General features: G+C 41.8%; 1 protein-coding gene and 1 long non-coding RNA gene across 2 annotated transcripts in view; both read left to right on the plus strand.

Annotated features, from left to right (window-relative positions):
- Window positions 1–6,344, plus strand: part of LOC106580074 (nicotinamide riboside kinase 1) — a 40,425-nt gene extending 34,081 nt beyond the window's left edge. Inside the window, exons 3-11 of the long non-coding RNA XR_006760863.1 lie at window positions 130–220; window positions 1,015–1,063; window positions 1,287–1,446; window positions 1,584–1,655; window positions 1,792–1,898; window positions 2,070–2,153; window positions 2,327–2,779; window positions 5,039–5,207; window positions 5,938–6,344. This is a non-coding gene — a long non-coding RNA (nicotinamide riboside kinase 1). The remainder of the gene's footprint in view (window positions 1–129; window positions 221–1,014; window positions 1,064–1,286; window positions 1,447–1,583; window positions 1,656–1,791; window positions 1,899–2,069; window positions 2,154–2,326; window positions 2,780–5,038; window positions 5,208–5,937) is intronic.
- On the plus strand, window positions 5,946–8,157 carry LOC106580072 (hibernation-specific plasma protein HP-55). The gene is made up of 4 exons (XM_014160688.2): window positions 5,946–6,648; window positions 6,946–7,213; window positions 7,337–7,484; window positions 7,729–8,157. The coding sequence occupies exons 1-4, from the start codon at window positions 5,946–5,948 to the stop codon at window positions 7,924–7,926; spliced, it is 1,317 nt and encodes a 438-aa protein (XP_014016163.2). The 3' UTR covers window positions 7,927–8,157.
- The last annotated feature ends 4,310 nt before the right edge of the window (window positions 8,158–12,467 follow it).

The raw sequence follows: 12,467 nt of genomic DNA on the forward strand, positions 1-12,467 counted from the left end.
TCCAACTGAATGCCAATGGCTTAATCTGTGTCCGAGAAACCTGCGCTTGGTATGTCAGGCTGGAATCTGAAATCTTCACCTGATTTTAAGATTTCAGTCATTGTGAATCTTGCCTTGTCACGTCTCCAGGATGACCAATGGGGGGAAGTCGACCATGTCCAGTAGTCTGCACCTGCGGATCCCCAACAGCTGCATCATAGCACAGGATGCTTTCTTCAAGGTCCTCTCCCTCCTCCTCCTCTCCTCAATTCAACTTCTTCATGGTCCTCTCCCTCCTCCTCCTGTCTCCTTAATTCAACTTCTTCATGGTCCTCTCCCTCCTCCTCCTGTCTCCTCAATTCAACTTCTTCATGGTCCTCTCCCTCCTCCTCCTGTCTCCTTAATTCAACTTCTTCATGGTCCTCTCCCTCCTCCTCCTGTCTCCTCAATTCAACTTCTTCATGGTCCTCTCCCCTCCTCCTGTCTCCTCAATTCAACTTCTTCATGGTCCTCTCCCTCCTCCTCCTGTCTCCTCAATTCAACTTCTTCATGGTCCTCTCCCTCCTCCTCCTGTCTCCTTAATTCAACTTCTTCATGGTCCTCTCCCTCCTCCTCCTGTCTCCTTAATTCAACTTCTTCATGGTCCTCTCCCTCCTCCTCCTGTCTCCTTAATTCAACTTCTTCATGGTCCTCTCCCTCCTCCTCCTGTCTCCTCAATTCAACTTCTTCATGGTCCTCTCCCTCCTCCTGTCTCCTCAATTCAACTTCTTCATGGTCCTCTCCCTCCTCCTCCTGTCTCCTCAATTCAACTTCTTCATGGTCCTCTCCCTCCTCCTGTCTCCTCAATTCAACTTCTTCATGGTCCTCTCCCTCCTCCTGTCTCCTCAATTCAACTTCTTCATGGTCCTCTCCCTCCTCCTGTCTCTTCAATTCAACTTCTTCCTGGTCTTCTCTTGACTGTCAGTTTAAGGATGATAGGGAAGAAGAGGCTCAGTGTCAGTGGTCATGTCTTTTTCTTTCTCTCTCTCCCTTTAGGATGACTCTGTGATAGCTGTGGACAGCAATGGGTTCAAGCAGTATGATGGTAGGGGAAGAGTTTCTATTTTATCAGCAAGAAGATACATTTCAGAAGATCAAAAAAGTTTAACCTCATTGAGTGTAAGTTTACCGAGTTACTACTTATTTGTAAATGTAAACAATGTGACCTATTACCAAAGTTTACATTTACAAATAAGTAATGAGTCAGTAAAAGCTATTGTTCATTTGGAACTCAACACTTTTAACTTGACTGTCTGATACATTTGTAGTGCTTGATGCGCTCCACATGGACAGAATGATGAGCAAGATTGAATCATGGCGGAAGGACCCCGGCTCATTCCTGGCATCTCAAAGTCTGAGAACACAATGCTCTGTAGGAGAGGAGGTGTTTGTGCTCATCGTTGAGGGCTTCTTGATCTTCAACTACGGGTAACTAAGAGAAAATGGATCTTTCCTCCTATGTGTCTCTCTCTCCTTCTCCCTCTCTCGGTATGCCCTTTTGTCTGTTGTCTGCATGATGAGAATAATTATTTGTCTGGCTTTTTGTTTCATGTTTTGATTGGCAGGCCCTTGAACGAATTAATGGACAAGAGATACTTCCTTGAAATTCCTTATGACGTCTGCAAAGAGAGGAGAGGGTGGGGCTAATAGTTTTTTAACTCCGATATAATTGCAATGCTTGGATATATTTATGGTATGTTCAGATAGGCCACTGTATAACCTGTGGCTGATGAAAAGAACAAGCCTTTGGCCCACCTTTCCTGTGATTGACAGCTCGAGGGTGTATACACCCCCTGACATGCCAGGGTACTTTGACGGATATGTGTGGCCAAGGTACCTGAAAAACCGGCAAGAGATGGAAGACATGGTATCGGATATTGGTGAGTTTTTCATTTAGTAGATATAAAGATCATTCTTTGCCAGGTATGTTTCTGATAGTCGTTGTAGTTGTTCCTCCTCACTCCATTGCTGTTAACATGCTATTGCCTTAGTTCATTCTTTATGATGCTACCATAAGGTATGTTTCTTTGTCACTCATGCTTTGTTTCCAGTCTTTTTGGATGGATTGAAGTCAAAGGAGGACTTGCTGGATTATGTGCATGGGGATGTAACCATGGAAATACAGAGTCTCATGGGTAAGTTTGCTCCTACAAAAAATGAAGTTACTTGCCTACTCAAAATGAATCAAAGTCTGATTTGTGATTAGACACCAGAATGATTGGGCCAATGGGAACTGAATGAGAGGGAAGGGCACTCAGTATTCTAATGTTCCAAAATCATACTTTATTTTGTTGTCTTGTTTTCCCAGGGAAAGACTAAGCAGTTTGATTTCTCAAACGGTTGCTGGAATCTGGAAGAGTAAAAGAGACAATGTGTTCAGAAACTGATGTGTTGAAACTTAGACTAATGTTTACAGCCACAAGAGAAAGACAGGACACACACACACACACACACACACACACACACACACACACACACACACACACACAGTGCAGAACAACCTTTCATGTTAAATCCATGTTACTTTTACTCCAGTGAGGTAAATCTTGTTTACATAGTTTTTTAACTTAGAAAGTATTTTTGCAATCTAAAGTACATTTGTTTTGTTCAATCTATAATGGTTATGTACATAGTTAAGGAGTGCAAAGTCTAGAAGCAGTGCAGACTCTTGACTAGTTAATATGTGCGGCAGGTAGCCTAGTGGTTAGAGCGTTAGACTAGTAAACGAGAGGTTGCAAGATCGAATTCCCGAGCTGACAAGGTAAAGATCTGTTGTTTTGCCCCTGATCAAGGCAGTTAACCCACTGTTCCTAGGCCATTGAAAATAAGAATTTGTTCTCAACTGACTTGCCTAGTCAAATAAAGGTAAAATAAAAAAATACGGTATATTTCTCTGTTATACTGCGGTGTTAAAAAAATATTATGGACACTATGATATATGTTCCTGAGTAGTGCCATGGCAGGAAATTAATTGATTAAAAGGTTGCTGAAGTGTGGTTTGGCTCTTAGCATGCCAATGAAGTAGCAGCTCACTATTGCATTGTTAAACAGTATAATGTACCAGACATGGGTATAAATAATAATAATATGCCATTTGGCAAACGCTTTATCCCAAGCAACTTACAGTCATGCATAGATGTTTTTTGTATGGGTGGTCCCAGGAATCAAACCCACTATCCTGGCGTTACAAATGCCATGCTCTACCAATTGAGCCACAGAGGACCACCATATATAAATACAGTGGGGGAAAAAAGTATTTTATCCCCTGCTGATTTTGTACGTTTGCCCACTGATAAAGAAAGGATCAGTCTATAATTTTAATGGTAGGTTTATTTGAACAGTGAGAGACAGAATAACAACAAAAATATCCAGAAAAACGCATGTCAAAAATGTTATACATTGATTTGCATTTTAATGAGGGAAATAAGTATTTGACCCCCTCTCAATCAGAAAGATTTCTGGCTCCCAGGTGTCTTTTATACAGGTAACAAGCTGAGATTAGGAGCACACTCTTAAAGGGAGTGCTCCTAACCGCAGCTTGTTACCTGTAAAAAAGACATCTGTCCACAGAAGCAATCAATCAATCAGATTCCAAACTCTCCACCATGGCCAAGACCAAAGAGCTCTCCAATGATGTCAGGGACAAGATTGTAGACCTACACAAGGCTGGAATGGGCTACAAGACCATCGCCAAGCAGCTTGGTGAGAAGGTGACAACATTTGGTGCGATTATTCGCAAATGGAAGAAACACAAAAGAACTGTCAGTATCCCTTGGCCTGGGGCTCCATGCAAGATCTCAACTCGTGGGGTTGCAATGATCATGAGAACGGTGAGGAATCAGCCCAGAACTACACGGGAGGATCTTGTCAATGATCTCAAGGCAGCTGGGACCATAGTCACCAAGAAAACAATTGGTAACACACTACGCCGTGAAGGACTGAAATCCTGCAGCGCCCGTAAGGTCCCCCTGTTCAAGAATACATATACATGCCCATCTGAAGTTTGCCAATGAACATCTGAATGATTCAGAGGACAACTGGGTGAAAGTGTTGTGGCCAGATGAGACCAAAATGGAGCTCTTTGGCATCAACTTAACTCGCCGTGTTTGGAGGAGGAGGAATGCTGCCTATGACCCCAAGAACACCATCCCCACCCCCAAACATGGAGGTGGAAACATTATGCTTTGGGGGTGTTTTTCTGCTAAGGGGACAGGACAACTTCACCGCATCATTTGACGGGGCCATGTACTGTCAAATCTTGGGTGAGAACCTCCTTCCCTCAGCAAGGGCATTGAAAATGGGTCGTGCATGGGTATTCCAGCATGACAATGACCCAAAACACACGGCCAAGGCAACAAAGGAGTGGCTCAGGAAGAAGCACATTAAGGTCCTGGAGTGGCCTAGCCAGTCTCCAGACCTTAATCCCATAGAAAATCTGTGGAGGGAGCTAAGGTTTGAGTTGCCAAATGTCAGCCTCGAAACCTTAATGACTTGGAGAAGATCTGCAAAGAGGAGTGGGACAAAATCCCTCCTGAGATGTGTGCAAACCTGGTGGCCAACTACAAGAAACATCTGACATCTGTGATTGCCAACAAGGGTTTTGCCACCAAGTACTAAGTCATGTTTTGCAGAGGGGTCAAATATTTATTTCCCTCATTAAAATGCAAATCATTTTATAACATTTTTGACATGTGTTTTTCAGGATTTTTTTTGTTATTCTGTCTCTCACTGTTCATATAAACCTACCATTAAAATTATAGACTGATCATTTCTTTGTAAGTGGGCAAAGAAACAAAATCAGCAGGGGATCAAATACTTTTTTCCCCCACTGTATAAAATAACTAAATGAAACAGAACAACAGAGCCTACAACAGAGCAATATTGCACAATAGCTATCATTTACTGTGTTATCATCCAACTAATTATTGATGATGTCCAATGTCCGTAGTTGCATTTACAATATAAATGTGTTTTAAAGTTGTGTCCTGTGCCAATTCTAAATGAACAATGTTGTGGTCAGCACTCCTCCTATGCAGGCAATCATTACACTGTTCAAATATGGGGGCTTGCCAGTACCAAACAAACATGTCAAAGTTCAACCACTGACAATCCCAAATGAAGGACACCACCCGATCCTGAGTATATAGACAGATTTTGGTACAAAGAGCCCATAGCTGCTGTCTATAGAGGTGAGTACTGTACTGCTATCTATCTCTAGCACTGTGAGACTTTTACTGGTCACTGGCTCTATAGCACTGTAATTGTTATCTCCAAACATGGTTCACTGGATTTGTCTGGTGTGAGGCCCACTAATTGATAAACTAAAGGTATTATTTACCTTGACTAGGAGTAAAAAATTCTGATTTCCAAAATGAATAAAAACGAGACAAATATTTTCCAGGAAACATTAAATTACAAGAGTTTGAAAAGCTAGTCTCTGTTGGACCAGTGCTGGAGACCACAGAATAAAAACATAACAGATGTGGGAAGATAAAAACTGATGTGGGAAGATAAAAACACAGTTTAGTTCAATGGCAGGTTTGAGATGTACAGTGTTCTTTGATTCAATGAAGACTTTGTCTCCACTGGAACGTTCTAGACCCTGCCATGTTTACTAGTCCACCTCAGGGGTACAGAGTGATGTAATAGTGTGACTGTTAATAATGTGTGGTGTCTATGTGAAGCTTATTCTTAAAATAAATATTTTGATGCGGTCTGTGTGGAAGTATAATTTTTCTCTGGTAATTGAACTATCATGTATTTCTAAACAGTAATTTACCACCCACTGGTTATTACACCTTTGTTACACTTTTTTAGTGCATCTGTCATATTGCTGAATCTACCTTTAAATGTGGTGACTATTGTGTAATCGAAACAAAATTGATTGAGTAATGCTACGTTTTTGAACTTTGTGATTAGTTACCAAGATGAGGACAGCCTTGTGTTTGTGGATCGTCATGGCAGTGCTCTGCCCAGGAGAGGTCAAAGGTCATAAAGGTCACGGAGGTGACCACCACCATGGTCAGGGGCTTGACCATGATCACGGGCGCGATAACGACCACGGGCACAGGCGAGACCACGAACACGGGCATCATGACCCTGAGCCCGGTGACAATGGTACCAAACCAGTGGTACAAGGTAATGGGGGGTTTGCCTTCAGCCTGTACAAGCAGCTGGTGGTTCAGCCTGACAACCAGGGCAAAAATGTGTTCTTCTCCCCACTGAGTGTGTCCCTGGCCCTGGCTGCTCTTTCCGTGGGGGCCAGGGGTCAGACCCACCAGCAGCTCTTCACTGGTCTGGGCTTCAACAGCAGCCTACTGACACAAGAACAGGTGGACCAGGCCTTCCAGACCATACTCACACAGCTCAACCAGAAGAACGGAGTGGACCTGTCCATAGGAAGTGCACTTTTCCTGCACAACACCTTCAAACCACATCCTGAGTTCCTCAAGGACATGAAGCGCTTCTACCTCTCAGAGGGTTTCACTGTCGACTTCACCAACACGGCCGTGGCCATTGAAACGATCAATAAATACGTGGGGGAAAAGACTCGAGGCAAGATAGACAAGTTAGTCAAAGATCTGGACCCAACCACTGTCATGTATCTCCTCAGCTACATATACTTCAAAGGTAAGAGGATTTTGCAAACTATAAGACAAAAAAAACAATAAGCAAAAAATGTAATAGAGTTCACGTATTTGATTGATGCAGACCTTGTGGACACGTAATTCCTCCTAACTCTGCCAATATGTATTTTTGTCTCTGGGTGTTGGTATTAATGATGCCACTGTACTTTTTGGCTGTATTTCCTGCTGAGTCTTGCCAGGTCTCCCTCAGATTCTATTTTTTTTGCCTCAGATTTACCGCTTTTAAGTCTGGTAACCTTTAATCATCATCATAATATTTTACGATTTTCTAATTCTCAAGGAAAATGGGAGATTCCATTTGACTCTAAAGACACAAAGGAGGACACATTCCATGTGGATGACAACACCACTGTTCCGGTCCAGATGATGAGCGTGAAGAAGAGATTCTCCGTCTACTACGACCAGGAGATCTCCACCAGTGTCCTGCAGCTCCACTACAACGAGTCAGTGTCAATGATGCTGGCGCTACCAGAGAAGGGACTCACTAGGCTGGAGGAGGTCATAGGTCAGAACCACATCACCAAGTGGCACAGGTGGATGAAGGCCAGGTATGACCGGTCTCAATCAGGACGCATCACTCTCATAGAACTAATGAACGTTGGGTGGGTGAAACAACCACATATCACAAGCATTGCAAGTAAAATCTTCTTCCTGTCCAATTTTGTCTTTAGCGAATACCAGGTGCATGTTCCCAAGATGTCTATCACCACAACATACTCCCTCAAGGATGTCCTGAGTGGAATGGGAATGCTGGACATATTCAGTAATAGAGCTGACTTCAGTGGAATATCAGAGGATCTGAAGGTGGCTGTTTCAGAGGTATGGAACATTTTCACTCTGTGTTTTAACGCCTGTCAATCAATTCTTCCATGAAATATGATACATTTTGGCCTCAATATTGCCGTTATTTTCAATTCATTCGCTTTTTCAGGGAGCCTCTGAAAGCTCTCTGTGGCTCCCCAGGGGTCCCAAGAGAACCACTGCCCTAGAACATATTGTATGTGAACCATGTGAACTAGGCCTATCTACTGTACATCAGACTGCATTGTGTGGTTGTTTTCAGGTGGCGCACCAAGCCTCCTTGGATGTGGATGAGGCTGGAGCGACTGCAGCAGCTGCTACAGGTGTGGTCCTCATGCCCCTCTCCTTCCGACGCACCCCTGTGTTGAAGTTTGACCGTCCGTTCATGGTCATTGTCATGGACCGGGAGACCAAGAGTATTCTCTTCATGGGCAAGATCATCAACCCAGCCAACAAATAAAACTAGTTCTATGTAAAACCAGTGTTTTAGAAAACATGTGCTCTATAAAAGCTGTGGTCTATAATCGCAAATTGAAGCGTAAGCACATGCTTTGCCTGTGCTGCTGTTACAAAACCCATCCAAACTTCTCTGGCTCAATCTAGCCTGGGAAGCTAAAACTAACAAGCGTGTAAATCCTCTGTATTCACTTTGGTGGATATTTTTACAGCTACTAAATGCATATCACCATTTGCTGCCAGTCTTTCCTTTTATCTTTACTGTAATGGGGAAATTTAAGATGACCAAAGTTCATATTTAGTTAAGTGATCAACACAATGTTTAGCATATTTGGAGTTTCTGTAATATACATAATTGCTCTATTTGTGACACTCAAGGTGCAGTTGATGGTCACTAGACTTGATGCTGAATGTTCTGGATTATTCTCATATCTGTTGATAGTGATTGACACCAGACTGGAGGTACTGAGGACACACTGATGTTGTATTGTTTTTGAAGACATTCTGTGAGTACTGTTGGGCCATATTTGCGAACATAAGCAACCATTTAAATGTACACATTTTGAGCTGGAGAAACGGTTTATCAGCCAATTCAAATCGTTAATTTACTTGCACGTGACAGAACACTAAATTGAAGCTGGTTCCATCAGATAAAATGGCAAATGTTAGCCCTATGCTAACCTCAACAGGTGGCAGTGATTATATCCTGGAACAAGTTCTGCATCAGCAAATTTAAATCGTTGACATAGTTGGACGTGTTCCAACACTTGTTCATGGAAGCTTCCTGAGTCCAACAGCACATTCTGATCATCCAGGCAACTTTCATGTGTATTTGACTGACTGTACAAATGGCTCTCTATGTAAAGTGCCTAGTCCATGTAATTGTCACAGATTGTGGCAAGGGTTCGAATCTCACAAGTATTGTGTAGTGTGATGAAAATGGACGTAGCCTACAGCCAACAGCTTGGAAATTAAGAATGAATTTAATAAGGGGTGTCATGTTGGCAGCTCCCTCCACGTGAGGCTGAAGGTCGTCTTCTTGCCCATGTGCATACTGTGCTGTGCTACTTTAACTTGGATGATCAGACCAGGTCCAGGCTTCACCGGTAACTCAATGCATCTGATTGAGCCCGGGAATAAACACCTTTTATCCGGCTCGAAGAACTACAATGTAAGTGAGGACTTGGTGGACTGTATATTCTTTAGGTTAGGTTTTACTTCATGTGTTCGCTCCAGTGTGCTGGTAAGGGCACAGATGACAGATAGGTAGGATTCCAGTCGAGGTGGTTTAATAACGCTGAATATACACAGGCACGGAACAGCACCGCACAGCGTATGTAGTATGGATGGGCTAAGGCACTTAGTGGTCTGGCAACTTGCTTCAACCAAAGTGTGTGTGTGTGTGGTAGATCAACAAGGATACACACTGGCCTTGGCTAACACAATGAAAGCTAACTGGTGAAAACACAAGGATGGGTGGAACTTTCTCTCACTTGACTACTCTGAGCTGATCTTCTTCTCTGAGCTGGAGATCACCCAGCATGCTCTGCTCCACTTCACCGGTGGGCAGAGCCAGGTCTCTGATATGAACTAACATTACTGATATGATTGACTACAAATACTTAACAGCCTTTTGTACACAAACACACTGCTATTGCCTAATAATCATATTGCATAGGCTATATTACATGGACGTTTACACCTACAACGTTTTATATGGATTTTTATAATCATCTGCTTTGTCACGTATGAGTTATTTGGCTCGAGGAGGATGAGAATTACAAAGTGTACAGTAAAATTATAGGTTGCACTCTTGTTATCATCCTACAGATGGCAGTATTGCAGTTTTCTTTTTAAGAAGTTTAGCGTGAGTCCAGAAGACTCGAAGCGACAGTCTTAATGGAGGAAGAGACTTGGCTGTAGAAGTAACAGATGGTTAATTACTTCTATTTGACAAAGTCATCTAACTCTCTGATTACTATAGGAACTCCAATCAACGTACTGCAGCTATAACCTACATTCATTCATATCGGATAATGTCCTGCTTATGTTATAACCTACTAATGCATATGGGACTTTGTATGGTACACCTCAATTCATGATGAACCCCATTAACCACCTTGGTCATATTCCATATGTAGCCTCGGATTTCAGGCCGGTGAGGTGAAAGCCTGGTGGAGTGTTGGAGTGTTCCCCTGGCTATCCATAAATCATTTAAAAAATAAAAACGTGCCATCTGGTCTGCTTAATATAAGGTATTTGAAATGATTTATACTTTTACTTTTGATTCTTAAGTGCATTTTAGCAATTGCATTTACTTTCGATAGTTAAGTATATTTTAAACCAAATACTTTTAGACTTTTACTCAAGTAGTATTTTACTGGGTAACTTTCACTTGTACTTATTAAGGTATCTTTACTTTTACTCAAGTATGACAATTAGGTACTTTTTCCACAACTGGGCTTACCACACTTTATACACTATGCATTATTAGAATAATTTACTTCGTCACATGCCTTTTGAATCGAGCATCAAGGACCGGCAGTGAATAGTTTTTTCCTCAACAAAAGATATTGATGCGAGGGGGATCGAACCCATTGTTAAAGTACACTATACATTTTAAGTCAACCACATTAGCTGTGTGCCACCTAGAAGTGATGATAATAATGATAATGATAATAGTCTATATGACTTGTGTGCGATGTACAATAAACGTACATGTTGATAGGACCTCATCCATATGTTTTCCCATTAAAGCCCATGGATGTGTGTGAAACAGAAACAAAAACGTGGGATTTTGTCATATGCGGGAAATGTTGTGTAACCTTAGTAGTAGCTAGTACCCTATAGTCAAGGATGCATCAACGCAATATTAGCACACAACATTTTGTTACAAGACCAACATAAGAAAGTAATCAAGTCGACTAGCTTGTTTAAGCCTCCGCCATGTATATCTCACTAGGTCAGGGTATTTAAGCCTCCATATATCCACTAATTCCATATTATTAAGTATTAAAATCCCCCACCATAATAATAGTCTAGTGTTGATAAATGATTATATATATTTTCAAAGAAGCTTGGATCATCATTATTCGGACCGTATAGGCTAATAAGCCATATATGTTTAATGTCCAATGACATATTTCAAATAATCCATCTACCTTGATGATCTGTTTGGACAATTTGCACATTTGGATCAAAATTACTGTTAATTAATATCATCACCCCTTTTGAATTTCTTTACTTCGCCCACCCAGTCCTTTTTCCACAAAACTTCATCTAAAATTGTTGAATGAGTTTCCTGTAAACAATAGATATTATATTCCTTCTCTTTTAACCAGGTAAATACTGATCGTCTTTTCTTATTATCTGCTAGGCCATTACAACTGTAACTGGCTATACTTATTTCATCACTTACCATAATGTGACAACTTAAAATTCTATTTATGAAAATATATGTTTGTAAACGTACCATTAAAAAGTAACATGATGATTGAGTGTCTATATAGCTGTTCCATGATATTTGCATTGCTACTATGTAAACCTCCAATTGGTCCCCACTATTCTACCCACTAAAAGCCCTCCTCATCCCGAGTTGGGTTGTCATCCCAATGCCCGGCAGAGGTGTTGTTTCCTACCTTCACAACCTGGGAGCGGCCCGTCAGGAAGTCCAGGTCCCAGTTGCACAGTGCGGGATTCAAACCCAGGGCTCCGACCTTAATGATGAGCTTGGAGGGTACTATGGTGTTGAAGGCTGAGCTATAATCAATGAACAGCATTCTTACATAGGTATTCCTCTTGTCCAGATGGGATAGGGCAGTGCGATGGCGATTGCATCGTCTGCGGATCTATTGGGGCGGTATGTAAATTGAAGTGCGTTTAGGGTGTCAGGTAGGGTCGAGATTATATGATCCTTAACTAGAATCTCAAAGCACTTCATGGTGACAGAAGTGAGTGCTATCCCGATAATCGGTATTCACATGAAGAAGTCTGTAGCATCCAGTAGAGGCTGCTGGGGGGATGACGGCTCATAATAAGGGCTGGAATGGAGTCAATGGAATGGTATCAAACACATCCAAGACGTGGTTTCCATGTGTTTGATACAAATCAATTGACTCTATTCCAGCCATTATTATGAGCCGTCCTCCTCTCAGCCGCCTCCACTGGTAGCATCCGAATGGTTTGGCCTAAAAAACTAAAACAAACAAGTTTTTCTTTACGACCCCCACAAGTGTCAAGGGACTTGTGGCAACAACAATAAGGGGTTAAATGTGTAAAAAAATATATAACTATAACTAAAGGGGTCCTAAAATTCAAAATCAAATAGCTTAATGGTCCATTATATGAACTTCTTAAAACAATTCCATATGTAAGCTTAGAGCCCCCCACCTCAACGGCTTAGACTTTTAAGAATTACATTTAATTTGCTTATTTTCGCAGGTATGGGCCTTACTGGTTCTGTTTTGACTTCCTACAAGCCTTTCAGGTTGGTGTTTACACATTTGGTGATGTCTGATTAGGATATAAAGGGTCTGTCTCCAAGAC

The sequence above is a fragment of the Salmo salar genome, chromosome ssa20 (assembly GCF_905237065.1).
Source record: "Salmo salar chromosome ssa20, Ssal_v3.1, whole genome shotgun sequence".
Lineage (NCBI taxonomy): Eukaryota > Metazoa > Chordata > Actinopteri > Salmoniformes > Salmonidae > Salmo > Salmo salar.

Excerpts from the sequence above, each read along its gene's own strand:
- LOC106580072 (XM_014160688.2), top strand. The coding sequence starts at position 5,946 with ATGAGGACAGCCTTGTGTTTGTGGATCGTCATGGCAGTGCTCTGCCCA. Across the intron at positions 6,649-6,945 it reads CAGCTACATATACTTCAAAG|GAAAATGGGAGATTCCATTT; the intron begins GTAAGAGGATTT and ends CTAATTCTCAAG. Across the intron at positions 7,214-7,336 it reads CACAGGTGGATGAAGGCCAG|CGAATACCAGGTGCATGTTC; the intron begins GTATGACCGGTC and ends TTTTGTCTTTAG.